Raw genomic sequence first — 17,551 nt, forward strand, 5'->3', positions numbered from 1 at the left:
CTTAATTTCTGGCTCCATGGCCTGGTAATCACTAAAAAATTCATGCCCTAAAAAGTCCAAAAATATACTCGAAATTTTAGTTTCCAAGCCGTTGTATTCTATCTTGATTAAACAAATTCATTTGTTAAATTGAAACACTGAGTTGACTACCATTCCGGTCATCTTAGTCATACTTACCCCGGGTAGGTATGACTTTAAAAAATTCCAACGAATTTTTCTGACGCCGGAGTGGAACTTTTCCCCTAGGCCTTTTGTCTACAGCCCCGGTGCTCTCTACCACTGAGCTACAAGGAACTCTTGGGAATTAAGGCCATATTTTAAGTCGGGTATCAGTAAATCAGAATCTATTCTTTTACATATTATTTTGCCCATTTCCTTTAATATACTGGCAAACATGCAGTTTTTCATATTTTGAAAAGGAAACGGCCGCTACGAAGGCTTTATTTATACTGATTCCGAGCTGTAGCGATGTCGTTCAGCTCATTGAAAAGCCGCCTTTTCAACTATAATCATATTGAAATATTCAAACCAAAGTGAAACGTATTATATGTACGTAAATATAAAGACAAAAAGCGAATTTCCATAAGAATATCTCATCAGCTACATTTGGAAAACAAATAATACAAAGACGAAGAGGTCTACTGCAATGGATCAGAAAGATTCTGGGCGACCTGTGGCGCCAATCTCGTTCCAGGCCCCTGGGGAATAAAGAGGGTAGACCCTGGGAACTGTAGATTTACGGCGCCGGAAGCGTTTCCTATAAGGATCACCATATGCCAATCAAATGAACAACATCTGACAGAGTTAAAAAGCTCAAATGATAATTTATACCACACCAATATGTTGAAGACAGTTTATCGAGACCCAATGTAAACATAACAAGCTTATTACGTTGCTGATAAAGCTCCTAAGTCGGTCAACTTATGTTAGATGCTTGTCTCGTTCTTTGATCCAATCGCGTTTTTTTATTGACGAAAAGCGGGCGATAAGTTGTGATAATGAACGCAAAACCCGGCTCAAGCCCAGTGTCGCGACTGAGAGGCCTGAATAAATCCGTTGGAGGACTTGTAAGGCCAAAGTTACGGAGAGTACATACTGCTAATACAGAGAAAGAGCTTTTAAAGACTGTCGATGGCGCCGCGTTTGCTGGAATGGCCGACGATTTCAACCTGCGAGAAACCACTCATTTTCAAGAGGAATCCCGTTGTATTTCCACTGTAAATGTGCCTTCGTTCAAGTTGCGCGCCAGCACACGTCAAGGATTTGACGGCAAAGGCAGTGCTCTAAGCAGGGGAGCGGAAACTGTAGATAAACAAACCAGTTTTAACAAGGAGTCTCAAAACTGCGGCTTGGATTACAGAGATTTCAAATCACGCGTTATTCACTCAAGAATTCGAGAACTTATTCGCCAAATATTGCTCTCTCACCTAGACAAGTGGGAATTCAATCCTGTCATTTGCGGTGAAAAGTGTCGCAAAATAAGTAAAGCAATCGAAAATGATGTCAAACTATTGTTAAGTGCCCGATACAAGATCACAGCGCTGGTCTACATCGGTGCGATTCGCGACCGAGGTATTGAGCTTTCCAGTCAATGTGCCTGGAATCCAAGCACTGATAGCTTTTCTATGGCTACCTTCACGAACGATTCCCTGCATGCTACAGGAATTGTTTTTGCGACTTTATTCAGTGACTGATAGACGATAATGCGTGTTGAAACAACTCAATATCGAAGTATACTTCAACTCTCTCATGGCCAGTCTAGAAAGTCAGCGGGAGACAATTAATAGACAATAAACTGTACTCTATTAAAATTGTGATGTAATGTAGTTAAATGTTTGTTCGAAGGCTTTTCCTTTTAGGAAGGAGACAACGCTACTACTGCAAGCTCGTCATCTAGTCCTTTAATAGGGATCATTTAAAAGGTTTAAAAGAAATACCTTCAAAGATCCACATGGCATGTAACTATATTTCACGACACGATAGAGACAGAGAACTTCCTGTCAAAAACGTAGCGGTAGACTTCTTCAGTGTTATATTTCCGTGAATATCTTGAGTCATTTCACCTTAGCGCACTTTCCGGCATCGAAAAAGTGGGATTAACATGGTAACAGTGGTCTGAAGTCTGTAATGAAAATTCGCGATGACAGATTCAAGTACTGATCAGTTAGCACCCCACTGTGAAATATAGGAATTAGTTGCAGACATTTCATGATGGAAGGCTGCAATGCAAAATTTGGATAAACATGAAAGTGCACCACCCAAAACTGTATTAATACTAATTTATAGTTCAGTCCTTTAAAGCAATCGTTAGGGTCATTCTGAGTTTGTATTGCGTCTGGAAGTCTCGGTTGCTTGAACAATCAGGTTACTCGCCTACTAAAGCAAGAGAAAACGTAACAACTTGTCTTCTTCGACCCTTCAGCTGTTAAGACAATTAAAGCTTTAGTTTTGTGATACGGCTCTGATTTTTTTTAGTTTATGATAGAAATAGTGTAATATTGGCATCAATTCTGGTCTTCTCCATTTGTTTTCAGTTTCTACGTCGCTATTTACAACAACAAGAAAATTGTTGCTCTGCCTTTTGACCGTTAAAAATATTGGCAGCAGGTTGTTTTCAAGTTTCTGTTCGAGCACACAGAAAGCGACAAACCAAAGCAAATAACTACAAATTTAATCAAGTGGAAAGTTGAAATTTGACAGCGCATTGCAAATATAATATCAAAAGCTTTCTAATTTTGACAGGTAATTACGACCAGAATTAATTAACATAGCAATTAACCGCTAGTTAGCGTATTGTAAAAGTGAAGTGTCATTTGGCAGGTCGCTCTAGGTAGGTCACGGCTGCTTTATAATTGTAACTTACACCAGATGTTGTATTCTTGCTTGATAATTCTTACAGTTTCTGGGGCTTACGAAAACTGCTTTAGTTTAAAATCATGCAGTTAGTGTCTTTAGAAACAATGGTCTTCTGGAAAGAGTCACATGAGAAAGGCGGGAGATCGAAAAACTATTGAAAAACATGTATGCGTATTACATGCATTACAAAACGCTGCACTGGTTCATTACACATTGAGTGGGCTTCCTGTGTGGCTGCCACTCAATTGAATTTACGTGCGTGCGCAGGAATGGATTGACCACATCCAGACCAGACGCCTTTACCTTCCTCGCGCGCGTAATTCTGAAAATCACCAGTAGGTATTACCATTGGTAACGAAACTTATGTTCGTCACGCAGACTTCGACAATTACATAGAACAGTTGACAATTATCGTAACTTTTGCCTTCGAAGGGTTTACGCAGTGTCTATATCTTTCTTCTTTACGTCTGTTTTTTTCCTTTTCAAGAGCAAAATCACCAGTTTCCAAAGCAGTCTGGGTAAATTTGGATTTTAAGCCCGAAATAACCTTTGTTACAGACTTTCGAGAGGGCAGTTTTCTAGTTCGTCTTCAATTTTCAGTTCAAAACCACTTAAACATAGCATTGTTGAACGTATTTTAGTATTTAAACGGTAGATATAGGCATATTCACCCTGTTTTTATCTCCTAAAAATTTTTCATCTGTTCGGATTTCCTAGCTGAAAGTCTAGTGATCCAAAAATTATAGGGATCAAAACTTACCCTTTCGAAAATTTCAGCCAGAAAAAAGGCTTCCGAAAATTCTAGGTGACCTTTATAGGGTAAAAATCCATTAAAAATGGGCAATTGTGCCATTTTTTAGATGTTCGAAAATCTTAGGAGAAGCAGGCAAGCAAGAAATTTTACAACAAATGTTCCGAAAATTCTAGATCTCAAATCGTCTTCCGAACAGATATTTCCGAAAATTGACGTTGGGTGCCCCTGATTTTCATTCTGTTCTGATGATTACTGACTATCGATAAAATTTGCGAGCTTGCGTGAGAGGTTACAAAACCGCTACGAAAAAAATGTTGATTATTTTTGTCACTTCTATCAATTTTAAGATGCAAATATCGCGGAAGAGTAACTCAAAACCTGTTTGTGAAATTTACAGAGTGCACTTTGTTTTCAAATTTTAAATATTGAGATTGGTAATTGAGCTATTAAGAAAAGTGTGAAGAAATTAATCTTGTCAGTGAATTCATTAATATGAATAACACGCCGTAAATTTAAATAATTCACAACAATAAAGGACAGGAAGATGGCCATATTGTCAACAAATGTCCACAAAAGGCTGGGAAACTACTCATTTTGAAAATCAATAAAGTACAATTTGTTTCTCTGACAAATACATGAAATTAACTGATCTTGTGAAGGGGTATGACATTAATTCGAAAAAAAATATAGCTTGTTACGAATATTTTCACTTTCCAACTGCTTTTTTTACAAATAGTGTCGGCTATTAACCTTTGTGAGATGATGATACCCACGCTTTTTTTACAACAATGTCGCCAAATGTAAGCTAAATGTAATCAAATGAGAGCCTTTCGCCCGCAGTTCACTTTTCTTCCTGAGTTCAAGGGCTCACTCTTTCAAAACACCAAACACAACAGCAACCGCGAACAATGACGCATTTTGAAAGGATGATGAGGAGAAATTATCCCTGAATTCATTCCAAAGAAAGCGACTGGCCATGAAAAATCCCTGGCCGTTGTTCGATCCTATACTTACATTGCATATTAAGCGAAATCGCTCCATTCCTAGTTCCTTTACACGACCCTTGATGTCTTCTGACAAGCTCATACAGAGCCAACGACACCTTTGAGAGTCGTAGGATTGGTTCGAAAGCTTTTCTTGCAGAATTTCATCCATTATTTTCTTGATCTTGTGCGTATAAAACATTCCATGTTTTCTTTCGCATATACCTTCCTCTTGCTCTTGCAATTCCGTTCCAACTTTCAGATCTGTGTTCTTGTTTTTCCATGGCCCTTCAGTCCACTGTCCTTTTCGTGGATTTTCTCCGGTTACTGATCCGGAGCGTAAGCTTTTTTCAAAAACCCCGCATTGCTGGTCGCGAAATTTGTTTCTCATCATTTCAACGTTTTCTTCTTTGCTTTCAAAAAATTAAGTCTCGCCTTCAACGATCTCTCTTCCTATCTAAAAATTGTACTTAATGCACAATAGATTTTTAGCTTTACTCAAGGCCAGTGGGTGTTTGACTTCAACTTACAGTAATTGAAATGAATCGCTTCTGGTCTAAATGCGCGAAGAGATTAATTGCAGTGAGTTATCATTTTCTCGAATTGTCGAAATAATAGTTGGTACTCATGCCGTGCACACCTCAGTCGAAAACCTATTCAATTTGCTGAATGAAGTTTGCGCAGCAGATGTTCAAAATATGGTCGCTATAGGAACTGTGTAGACATTCAGTTGTGAGACCGGAAAGGTCTGGGTCCCCCGCCTGTCATGTTTTCGAAAATTTTTCGAGCAATATGACTTGAATTGAGAACTTTTTAATTTATCGCTTATTAACTAAACTTCTCTGTAACGAAATAATTGTCATGTTTGCCATATGGCGTTTACCCACTGCCTGTTTTTTTTTTTTTAACCAAATAACACAAATCTTCTCCGTTTAATAGGTGGAAAAGTGTTTATAATATACCTGAATTTTGTAAGTTAATTGTCCATACAAACTAATTTTTAAAGACACAGTTGAAAATCCCTTTTCATGGAAATTAGATGTTCAGTTGTCGCTCGCGTCCACACAAGCAGAGCTAGGGATCAAATGGTTAGCTTATCTGCCAGCTATTATCTAGCATTATCCCTCAAAGAAGGTTTGTTTAATTTGTAAAAAGATAATTATTTTCTATATAGTAAAACATATATACTGAAAGCGGACCCCATATTAAGCGAGTTCCTTGTACTGCAGACGACATTGCCCGCGAATCCTAAAGGTTTTTTCAGTTGTTTTCTGCAAAACAAATTGTATATACTTGGACATTAAAAATATGTGGTAACCGGCTCAACGCAGAATTTAGAATCTCTTTCCCAGTGTAGTGCTTCTTCCACTGATCTCAAATAAAGAGAGAGAAGCCTGGAGGCAAGGCTGGAAAACACCCACAATTCCTCCGCTGTTGACGCATGCGGACTGAAATACTCGTGAGCGAGATGACGTCAGGTAGTTGGTTCTTTCAGAAGGATTGCACGCCACAGATGCTTGTAGTTCAGTCATTTGAGAGTTTATTGAAATTTCTCTGCTACTCACAGAGGTATTTTTCTCTCCTGGGGTGACAACTCTGTGCAAACTTAAACCTCAACATGCTTATAACGTTCAAAACGCTTCAACAACAGACTTTTAAGTTAGAAATCGACGACACTGCAACGGTAGGTACCAAATTAACAAATCTGAAGGGTCTTTCGATCTGCACTTGTATTCTCTATGGATAAGAGTTACGTCATGATCTTTTAACCACCAAATTCCCCATCGTGCTACCAAGGAACATAGACTTTCTTTCATATCGTGTAATGTACGTTTTTGTATGTGTGTAAAATTATGCGAGGATTTTTCACTTAAAATGTCCTTCCGGCGTCACGCGTTTAAAAATTTGTTACAGCCTAAGAATCATCTGTATCACTCCGTTCTTCAAAGCACCTTTAATGATAAGTGGTTTTCTGTATATCTACCCCGTTGGCGTCTAAATTAAAGAGTATTTATATTTTACTTGTATCTACATTTGAATAAAGTTCTATTTCCAGCGATTAAAAATATCAAAGATATATGGTTCTAAGCTTTATACATCTGTAATCATCTTCCTATTTTCACATGTTTTTGTCGTAACAGTTTATTTGTTCTCTTTTTATTTTTGTGTTCCCCAAATATTTCATTATTATTTTCATCGATTATATTTCTCTTTTTTGTTTAAACGAATATTTAATTCCTGTAAAGGATGTATTTAAAGAAGTGTTATTGTTCATTTATGTCTTGGCATGCATGTACACTGCTTACAGTGTGTAGAAGAATGTGTATAGCCTAGATTACTCTATCAGCTGAATGAAATAACTGGGGACCGCTGATTATGAAACATTAATTATGTGGTCATGAATAAAGGGTAAAAAACAAGGATCTGTAATTTGTAGTATGAACTGAGAGGGTAAGAGATGTGCGCTATATGACTTTCTAGCTGTGGAACAGGAAATAGGGTGGTTGGAAAAGTAATTTGCTTGCCTTAAAAACTTTGATTTTATATATAATTAAGCAAACAAAAGTGCATTAAATAGCTTAACAAAATATAACTAAACTAAACATTTGTGGCTTTTTCATCAAAACAGAGGCACTTGTCAAAAGAAAAGGAACGATCTTTTCCATGACTTATTTTTAACACATGCAGTAACTTATGGACTGAAAATTTTCTTCTTAGAACAAGGAAAGACTTACAATTTTAGTCATATGATTAATAAATTAACTTGTTGACCTTGTGTGGTTATGTTTTTAGACCAGGTTCATGTTTGCTGGCAAGTGCCCAAAATTCAAAGAAAAATTAACAATGAGCTGAAAAAATATTAATTATTATAAATATGTATTTTAGTTCATTTGTAATTCTTTTTGATCAATAAACTGAAAAAAAGAAACATGGTACTTGTAGTGTGTAAAGGTACCATCCAGGGGCCAAGTTGTTTGAAGCCCGGTGAGTGGTAATCTTGGAACAAACAGAGCCCACAAATTGTCATTGTAATGAACCCTGGCAGGGTGCAAAGAAAGTCAGTTTTACAGCCTTCCATTCGGGCAAGCTGTAGCAAGCATGTACTAGCCCACAAGTCATTTCCACTAGCCCCAAAACCCTTTTTGATACGCAGGATTGATTACAATCTTTCTGTAATTTAAATTCCCCAAAAAACAGCACTTGCCCGTCGGGCAAGTTAAGAACAAAAATCACTAGCCCGATAGCAAAATCCACTAGCCCCAGGCTATCGGACACAACTTTCTTTGCACGCTGCCTGGATTTGCACTAATCGTCTGTCAAACAACTTGGCCCTGTTGGTTTTATTTGAGTGGTAGGTGATACCGTGAAGTATCGGAAAGGTTTGCAATAATAATTATGTTGTGTCATACAGATGTCATCAGATGAATGTTTGATAAGGGTCCATGTCACCATAATCCCAACGAATGTTTTTAAATTTGTTACAGGTTGCAGACCTGAAAAATAAACTCGAGTCAGAGAAAGGTGAAGATGCTTACCCTAAAAGTGCTGTCAAACTTATATATGCTGGTAAGTAGAACAAAATAACACATTTACAGAGTGATTTAAACAAACTGTCTTCATTCTGAGCTCTGTGGCCACTGTCAAAAAACTTAAAAAGATTGTATTACACTAACTTAGACTAGTACAAAGGTGAAAAGTAAATGGAATTCTTATTAAAAAGATTTTTCCAATTATAATCGATGAGCAATTGGGTGGGTCAATCGCATTGATTCTGATGATCCGTTATGAAATCTCAGCAGATTTTCAACACTCCTTGCACCTAACTTGACTTGACTTGTGTGTGACTGTGTTACATCTTACCGCACTTCATTCACAAATCAAGAGTTCACTTTCTGGCCCATTTCTGTCTAACTTCTATAGTGAGCAGTACACATGAGTTTCCAGTGTTTGAGAGTTGTTCAGCCTCAGTCAACTGCTGTTATGTGGGATTCTATGAGACTTTATCCTTACTCTATGACTCTGTTTTAGGAAAAATATTGAATGATGATCAGCCGTTATCAGAGTACAAAATAGATGAAAAAGGATTTGTTGTTGTCATGGTCACAAAGGTAAAAAAGTTTTATTGTTACAGTGAAATTTCTCCTTTGGGACACCTCTTTTGAAAGGACACCTCCATTCATGGGACGCAAAATTTGGTCTGGAAAAATGCTCACGTAATCTCTGTATCTGTTACCTCTGTTGAAGTGACACCTCTGTTCAGGGGAAAGAGACACTTTTTCTGGGTCCCAAAACTTGGCCTTAACTGCTATTCAGGGGACAAAAAAGTTACTGACCACAAAAAGTGTTGATAAGTTTTATTGTACAGTAGTCACGATGACAATAGCTTTAACAACATGAACTATCTCACTTAAATCGATGTACTGTACTTGTGGGAATTCAATACACAATATTACAGAGATAAATTAATCATGATTTTTTTTATAGATTATTTGGCTGCTTGAAATACTGACTACAGCAGATTCCAAAGCAGAATAGAAGAAAAATATTTTATTTGTTGGTTGATAACAAACAATAAGAAACCTCAGCCCAACCTTCGTTCAGGGGACACTTTCCTTGGTCCCGAGGAGGTCCCCTGAACAGAGGGTCCACTGTGGTAGCAGGGCTGTGTTCAAGCCTAGCCCAATGGCCCCTGACGCCCAACTTTTGCCTTTGGGCGACTAGTAAATCTTATATTTTCATACAAATCATATGCTGGGCAATCCTAGATTTTAGAAGCTCAGACCACTGGGTTTTCTTCTTATTGTCCTTAGAGCACAGCCTTGTTAATAGTGAAAACAAAATCAGGGATAAGAGAAAGGCAAAACACTAATGATATTGCCAGGCTTTTGTTATTTTGAAAGTCCTCTACAATGATGAAGACAAACTTCTATTCCTGAAAATATACATGTATCATTATCTTTTTCTGATAACAATGTTTGTCTCTTTGTTTTGTAGCCTAAACCTGCCCCAGCTCCAGCCCCAAGTCCACCTGTATCCACTCCCCAGGTGAAAAACATAACAAGCATCCATACTGTTAAGTGATATATGTAATGAATACACCAGGACTTTGATGGGGTCCCCGTAAAAACTCATTCTACGTACCCCTTTTGTTGGGGTGTCTCTCCAACTTGGTCATCTATGGTGTAGGTGTATGTTGTGGTTCAATTTTATCCTTGGTTTAAATTTTATTTTCCTTTGTTTTTGGGTATGGTAATGTGCATGTATGACAATGCATTTGAAACAAAGAAAAATTTAAACCAAGGATGGAATTGAACCATAACAAGTACACTGTACATTTCAGCTACATGTATGATGTGGGTTTTCATGTTTCTTCTCAAGTGGCTTCCTAAATCTTTTTTTTTTTGTCAATTTCTGGGCATCCTGGATTTTGTACGCTTTGGGCTCTCAATAATTTTTTCCTCTTGGTGATCAATGCTTCCAGAACTCCTCCCCCCAGATTCCATTAAAGAAAAACAAACCAAAACCATGTGAAAATACAGTTGACAAGGTTTTATTTCAATGATCACTTTTCCACAAAAGTTAAACTCCAACACATTTCTCTATAATTAACTAATTGACAACTTGTAAACTGTTGTGGCTGATGTTCTTGTTTTGTAGCCAACACCTGTAGCAGCAACAGACAGTTCATCAAGATCTACTGATGATACAAAGTCTGAAAGGTAAGATATCAGGGAGGGCTCTGTTAGCTGGCCTGTTTCTCCTCCCACTTGGGCAATAAGTACAATGAAACCTATATTAAGCAGACAACTAGTTTTAACAACAACAACCAACCAACCATTTTATTTGCCAAGTTAAAAAAAAATGTTTACAAGAACAGGACAAATTAAAGTAGATCAGGCAAAAAAACTACCTAGAATTGCAAAAACTAAACAAGCTAAGTAGATACAATACTCAAATTGTATTCTATCGGGTTGTGACACAGAGAAGGTAAAGAGTAAAATAAATTAAATTTAGGAGGATAAAAATAAATTAAATTTGATGAAAATAATTATTATATTAATAAATAAACAAGTAATGGTCCACCTAAGAACTCCTGCAGAAAACAGCACATGTAGGCAGCGGCAATGCAAGGCAATTTTTTCTTGTGGTGAGCCAATGTGTGAATAAGCTCCAAATGAGCTTTCTGATCGGGTAAAACACTAATTGGTGTTTCCTTTTACCACAGACTTTGCTCCATTTTTCTCTTGAATGAGGTGTAGAAATGGAACCCATTACTAATAGACTTACATCCCATCCAGGGGGGAGTAGCAGTGCTCCTACTTTGTAGCTGCCGTTAATAGGGAAGTGCTCTTGTAGCATCAGCCCTAGTTGCTGGTAGTGCACCTTTTTTTAGGTTTCTCTAAGAGCAGAGCCCTGCTAATAGTCTTATTGTAGCATACTTTTAGGAAAAACTGATTATTTTGCACTTGGCATTTTCATTCCTAGTACTGATGCTACACCTACCACTGCCGAAGAACCTGCCTCCACACCGACAGAAGCAGTGTCGACTTCGGATCAGCAGTCATTTACACAGCAAGCTGAGTCTACGCTTGGTAGGTGGAACTTTCTGTGGTTTTTACAGTTGTAGGTTTTAAAAGTGTTTATTTGTGTTAGAGTGTCTTATCTTACCTTAGAGTTAGAAAAACTGATATTGATTATTTTGTCAAATAATTATGTTATTGATAATATTTCACATCATTTTTTACTACCCAAGACAGGGGGATAGTACCCATGATAATTTCTATTTCCACTTTCAAGTTTTAAAAATAAGACATGTTGAATAATGGTCATACACAGCACAAAATGTATCTTGTATTAGTTCTTTAGTTAAAAAAAGTGCAATGAAGATGGTCTGTAGCTTTGCAAAGGATAAAAACTTTTGCCACATGCATCAGCTTGAGCTGGTATACCTGAAACTTCCAATTTATTATACCCCACCCACTTGTAAGCCTCCTTGTATTTACAAGTCCAGGGCTTATAATTGGATGTTTACAGTATTTGTTCATTGTTGTGCAGATACAAGGCCAAACACTTAGTGAAAGTATTTCCTTTTAGTGAAAATGCTTTTGCATATAGAGTGGTTAGTGTCTTAAGTGTACATGTATTGCATTCCTTTTTTCAGTTACTGGTGCTGCATATGAAACCATGGTTACGGAGTTATGTAGTTTGGGATTTGAAAGAGACCAGGTAAGATTTAACAACACACAAAGCTAGCTGTTTTGGTTTGAGCAAATCCTACTTTACAATAACAATGATTGTCATTTGCTGTCTCATTGGCATGTGGTAACAATCTTTTTTTTCTGATTATGCGTCCTTAAAAATAGCCTCTGTAAGTATTGAAATATCATAGCCAAATTATGCACACTGAGCGCAATATACCAAAGTTTTAGATTCTCTATAACATTATTTTGTTTTCTTTAGGTTGTACGAGCTTTACAAGCTAGTTTCAACAATCCAGACAGAGCCGCTGAATACCTAATGACTGTGAGTTTCTTTTAGTATAACACTAATTAAATACTAACAATAACCAAACATTAGTGAGTACACAAACACTCTTGCTCCAACATAGATACATACTTACATACATACATAGATACACTTTCTTAGGACTCCTCTACAACTGTATACGGGGCTATTCTGTCATAATATACAATAATAAAAAATATGCAACAAAATTACAATGGAGCAAAAATACATGTACATGTGTTACGAAAAGAAATATTTATGTGAGTTATACAGTTATTATGTATTAGTTATTTGGTAGTAGTTATTAGTCAGGTAAAAGTTAAACTTTTACCTAAGTTTCATGTGATAGAAGGTCAAAACACGTGATCAGATTATGAGTGATAGAAGTGCCAAACATGTGTGATGAGACTGTGTTCTATGCATTCCATTCTTTGTTAGTGGAAGTCCCAGCAAGTGCTGGCTACATACCTGGCATGCATGCATAATAGCAACCTGACGTTTAGGATTGCAAGCTCTTATGAATACTTAATTTAGTGTTTTGGTCAATACTAAACTTACGTGGTCACTTGGAGTGCGGATGAGTGAAATGTTTTTTAACACCTGAAGGGAAATTTTGTATCCGCACGCAGCCATGTAATACCCTCTATAATTTATATTAATTTTGTGTTTTGCTTAGGGGATACCTGATTTGCCGGCAGAGCCCCAAGCTCCAACTGAACATAGTGAATCACAGGGTCAAGGAGAAGGAGAGGCAGCCCCAGCATCAGCAGGTCTACTTACTGTGTTCATTTACCATGAAAAAATTAAAATTAACAGCGAACAGGAGCATTCTCAACTTTATTAAAATATTATTTGCATTGGAAAAATAATATCAACAAGTGCCTGATCTACAGGCAGCAGTGCTTAATCCAGACAGATAAGTCAGTCACTTAGTATAAACCTTTTCTAGTGAAGATGGCTGAAAATTTAAATTAAGTTTAAAGTAATCTCGTCAACAAGCCCTCCCTTTTCCAGCCATTTTAAAAGAGGGTCTTGCAGCACCATTTAAGGTTGATCTTGACTCAATTCTCAATGCTTGATTCCTTGGTGTCAGTCGTTGATGGATGACAGAATGCTTCCAACGTCAGGGGCTTTGGCGTGAGTTTAATGCTGGTGGGGTACATCTGAGAAGAGAAAGGCATGAGCCGAAAGCGACTTTAAAAAGAGCCGATGGAGCAATTTGTTTATTGTTAGCTTGTAAACTTAACTGTGCAGTTGCCAGTTGTAAGTCATCACAGTTACCTGAAATGAATAATATTGAACATTTCCAGTGCATGCCTATAACATTTCTTTCTTTTTTTCTTCAAGGAGAAAGTGGCATTGAGTTTTTGCGCAGTCAACCTCAATTTCGGGAACTCAGACGACTAGTTCAACAAAACCCCCAGACCTTACCACAACTTTTACAACAAATTGGACAAGACAATCCGGACCTACTGCAGGTACAACGTATAGTAATACTTCTATTCAACTTGTGGTTTTGGTCCCTGGCATTGCACAGTGATGGGTAACACACACAGGTCTTGTGTGGGTCTTGAAATTATTATTTTAGTAAGCCTTGGATTTTTTATTGTTATAATAAAGTGTTATTGCATAAAAAGAATAATAAGAGTATTATTAATTTATTGTTATTATTTGTACGTTCTGGATGTTTTTGAAAACCTTGAGACATCCTGGAATTTTTTGAAAATCTTGGCAAGTCTTAAAATTTTCTATTGTATCCTAGTCATGGAAGCTGGAAGGGTTGAAAGATTGAGGCAAATTAGCCATGTTTTTACTTGTTTGTTTGTTGTTTTAGACCAACTTCAATGTACATATTTTAAGTGAATAATAATATTAAACAAATTCCAAGGGGAGGTTGTTTTCTTCATGAAAGAAAAATGAATATGAAGGAGAAAATGTCCCGAGAATTGGTTTGTTTTAAAGCAAAGCAAAGGTTGTTTTCTCTTCATGAACAATCAATGAATTCGAAAAGGGAAAAATGTCTTGATAATAGTAGTTTGTATAGCCTGCGAAAACATCTGTTTCTCCTCGCTCTTCACCGCTGGGGACGTTTTGCACAGAGGAACGTCTACAACTCAGTGACAGAAATTCCATATTGATAAGGCAAATCAATGTTTAGATAATAAATCCGGTAGTCATGGGGTTCCAAATGTAAATCTGTCCAATTTTACTTGTCTTGTGGTCGATTTTGGAAAAGTGTTGTGTTCATCTGCCAACTAGCTTCAGGAAAACTCAAATGCTTCTTCTAGAGAAGACTATATTACACAAATATTGACTGTTTTATTAGAGATTCTTCTCGTTTACATTTGACCTTTGTGGCCTTTTGTCTTTTGTCTGTCATTCATAAACAATAACTAAAAACAATGTAACTACTCCGTCGACCAATCAGCACTTCTGACCGGGTTTCGGACAGATTTTACATCATCAGTATGGAATTTCTGTCGCTGAGTCGCAGACATTCCTCCACGCGAAACGTCCCCAGCGGCGAAGATCAAGGAGAAAGGGATGTTTTCGCAGGCTATAGTTTGTATTTTCATGAACTAAACAAGAAACTTGTTGTGAATATTCCACAGCTTATAAGTCAACACCAGGAGGAATTTATAGCCATGTTAAATAGTCCCAACGAACCTGGTGATGCTGCTCCACGCGTAGGACCTCCATCAGCACAGGGCAGACCAGGCCAGGAAAGACCAGAAATGGTTCTTAATGTCACAGCACAAGAAAAAGAAGCTATCGAGAGGGTAGGAGAATGTGTTATTTTTGTCATAACAGTGCTCGAAAAAAGTACTGCCCAGTAGTCCGGGACATGCAGTCATTTTGCTGGGCAAGTAACTTGTAACCTTTTAATTCCCAGGACTGACCAACAACAGTTTTCTCTTAATATTATCAGTATATAATGAAGTAGAAAGGTTATGAGAATTTAATTAATGATCACTTAAGGGAATATGCTTTGATCTTTTAACAAATTCCCTCAACTAATTTTTCAAGGAATGTATGCAGGCCAGTGTGGAGAATTTTTATGTTGATCGTCGGGCTTAAAGGGTAAAAGCTTACTTGCAGAGTGGGAAGGGGTCCAAGCAAGTCATTTTCTAACTAAATTATCAACTAAGATGAGCAAGAAGTGAGAGCAAAATGTGAGAGCTGCTTACCCAAAAGACAAACTGGAATTCATTTTTTTTAGCCCTGCATGCTGTGTTTTATGAGGTAATACAGTATAACCCCCAACTAAGAACCTGGATTTGTCCAAGTTATGCACAGACTGTTTAGGCAGCCAGTTCTGGCTAATGTTAGCGCCACAAACTATTGTTGTAATCTCAAAAATCAAGAGAACTTTCCTGTCTATCCTCCAGGGCCCAGTTGTTCGAAGGCGGATTAGCGCTGACCCAAGGTTAAATTTTAACCTGGGTTTATTTTTCTTTTGTTCAAAAGCATTTTCCCGGATAATTTTCTCGATTCTTTTTAGAGCATCCAATCATCAAATTGTAGGCAAAAAGAATAAAACTGATTTTCTTTTTAAGCTTTCATATCTGAGTTCAAATTTTGCACTAACCCTGAGTTATCTTAACCCTGCTTTGAACAACCCAGCCCAGGAACATTATTTTTAACATTGCATAGTTGTTGCAGTTTCTTCACAGTTCATCAGTGGATAATAATATTGTGGTTCTTCCCACATTTGTTGAGGTTTTCATAGATCAACCATCAATATTATTGAACCTTGTTCCCAGGCTCCCTCTCTCACTCCAGTGGACGAGTAGGAAAGGAGCCTGGGAACAAGGTTACCATTAATCTCACATGTAAGTTGTTAAAGGTGCAGTCACAGTGGGATTTCACTAGGAACTAGTGCCTGTAAATTAAAATTGATGGTTTGAAAAATGGCTTTCTGGGTTGATGGTTAAAAATTTTGAATACAGAAATTATGATTTTTATCTTGGTTAATCTTTTTCGGCAGAAGGCATTTTGTTAGGAACTGTTAATTTCACCTCCTTTTAATGCTTTCATATTTTTATCCACAGCTAAAAGCCCTTGGATTTGCGGAAGCTTTAGTCGTCCAAGCCTACTTTGCATGTGATAAGAATGAACAACTGGCTGCGAACTTTCTACTCAATACAGGAGATGATGACTAAAATAATCTTTACCGTAAAGTCTTTTTGTTCATTTGGCCATATACTTCATTTTAATTAAAAGGTTCACTGTTAACTGGAATGACTGGAAAGGAGCTCTTCTGTCTCCTTAGTTGATTTTGTATTTTGCTGGCTCAGTAGAGAGTGTAATAGTTATAATAAATTTGCTTTATTTATGATAATTGAAATAATTATCATATAATGATAGCAATTTTAGTTTTCTGATAATGATTGTGGTATGGCTATGAAAACATCACTGTCTTAAACTGCTCTCAACTTTTATGTTGTCAATAATTGAGAGAAACTGCTCTAGCATAACGGATTTTCCAGTCTTGTTCATAAGAGTAGTATTATATAGAGTATCAGTACGAGTAAAACCCGGTCGGGCTCAGATTAAAGGTAAAAAAAACAATTTGTGTCACAATTGTGTCACGTGAGCTGATGGACCAATCAAATGCGAGTATACAATGACTGCCTGTTTCAAACCATCTATAGACTGTGTAATTAATGTCTTGCTGACTTGGCTTATTCCCTCGCTTTTATGGCCGAGTGAAAAAACTCTCTATCCGTAAGTTACGCTGCGGTTAACTAAGGGGAATGTATGTTTTTTTCCCCAAGAAATTGTCGCTTTTTCTAACTGTCGTTGATTGAAACTAAGCGCGCGTTATTAGACGTGATACGGTTCACCCCCAAAAAGCGTGGAAACTGAGGTCAACTTTTGGGGGGGTGGAAGGGTAGGATTTGGTGACATGTTTTTGTACAAGCCAGGCAAGCTATCACAGATGTGAAAGTCTCCAACAGAAAGTAAAGTAATTATGGTCGCCAATGGTGTGAATGATAGGTTTTTTCCTGTAGAAAACATGTTTAAGGTTATCAAAGTGAAATGTAGTTGAACTAGTGGTTTTAGCTGAGCATTAATTTCTTGCCTGTATAATTCCCTATTTTAAGATTGCGTTATGATTAAGCTATGGGCACGGGCAGTCCCTTTTTTAACTGCAATGTTTTATTTCGTGATCAAATCGTTTGGATATTGGTATTAGTCTAAACACTGTCTAAAACAGGACAATCTGAGAAACTGTTGCTCTAGAGAAAAGCAGAAATAAAGTCAACAGATACCTGAACTACTGTAGAGTTTAACTAAAGCGTCGTGTCCTTTTAACTCAAAGATGATGTTGGAGCCCTAACACTTTGCAAAAGCAGCTCGTCGGGTTTATTTGTTTAGCGTGTGGTGAATATCGTTTATACACACATGATGATAAAGCAATTTTTTTTCTTCACATCCCTAATTCGGA

At 37.2% G+C, this 17,551-nt stretch overlaps 3 protein-coding genes across 3 annotated transcripts; 2 read left to right on the top strand and 1 right to left on the bottom strand.

Moving 5' to 3' along the window:
* Positions 1–753: 753 nt before the first annotated feature.
* Positions 754–2,454, top strand: LOC140921134 (dynein light chain Tctex-type protein 2B-like). Its single transcript, XM_073371098.1, has one exon. The coding sequence runs from the start codon at positions 999–1,001 to the stop codon at positions 1,692–1,694; it is 696 nt and encodes a 231-aa protein (XP_073227199.1). The 5' UTR covers positions 754–998; the 3' UTR covers positions 1,695–2,454.
* A 1,238-nt stretch (positions 2,455–3,692) lies between these two features.
* LOC140921538 (dynein light chain Tctex-type protein 2B-like) lies at positions 3,693–5,240 on the bottom strand. The gene has a single exon (XM_073371543.1). It carries the CDS (start codon positions 4,985–4,987, stop codon positions 4,478–4,480), a length of 510 nt encoding a protein of 169 aa, XP_073227644.1. The 5' UTR covers positions 4,988–5,240; the 3' UTR covers positions 3,693–4,477.
* An 824-nt stretch (positions 5,241–6,064) lies between these two features.
* LOC140921272 (UV excision repair protein RAD23 homolog A-like) lies at positions 6,065–17,380 on the top strand. The gene is made up of 12 exons (XM_073371259.1): positions 6,065–6,277; positions 8,079–8,160; positions 8,623–8,702; positions 9,589–9,639; positions 10,252–10,313; positions 11,080–11,186; positions 11,756–11,820; positions 12,055–12,117; positions 12,776–12,869; positions 13,447–13,577; positions 14,712–14,879; positions 16,152–17,380. Exons 1-12 carry the CDS (start codon positions 6,212–6,214, stop codon positions 16,260–16,262), a joined length of 1,080 nt encoding a protein of 359 aa, XP_073227360.1. The 5' UTR covers positions 6,065–6,211; the 3' UTR covers positions 16,263–17,380.
* Positions 17,381–17,551: the final 171 nt, after the last annotated feature.

This window comes from Porites lutea, chromosome 12 (assembly GCF_958299795.1).
Source record: "Porites lutea chromosome 12, jaPorLute2.1, whole genome shotgun sequence".
NCBI lineage: Eukaryota > Metazoa > Cnidaria > Anthozoa > Scleractinia > Poritidae > Porites > Porites lutea.

What these genes read in the sequence shown, in the direction of transcription:
- LOC140921134 (XM_073371098.1), top strand. Translation starts at nt 999, where the DNA reads ATGAACGCAAAACCCGGCTCAAGCCCAGTGTCGCGACTGAGAGGCCTG.
- LOC140921538 (XM_073371543.1), bottom strand. Translation starts at nt 4,987, where the DNA reads ATGATGAGAAACAAATTTCGCGACCAGCAATGCGGGGTTTTTGAAAAA.
- LOC140921272 (XM_073371259.1), top strand. Translation starts at nt 6,212, where the DNA reads ATGCTTATAACGTTCAAAACGCTTCAACAACAGACTTTTAAGTTAGAA. An exon ending in GATGATACAAAGTCTGAAAG is followed by an intron (nt 10,314 to 11,079) that starts GTAAGATATCAG and finishes TTTCATTCCTAG; the next exon opens with TACTGATGCTACACCTACCA. An exon ending in GGCAGCCCCAGCATCAGCAG is followed by an intron (nt 12,870 to 13,446) that starts GTCTACTTACTG and finishes TTTTTCTTCAAG; the next exon opens with GAGAAAGTGGCATTGAGTTT.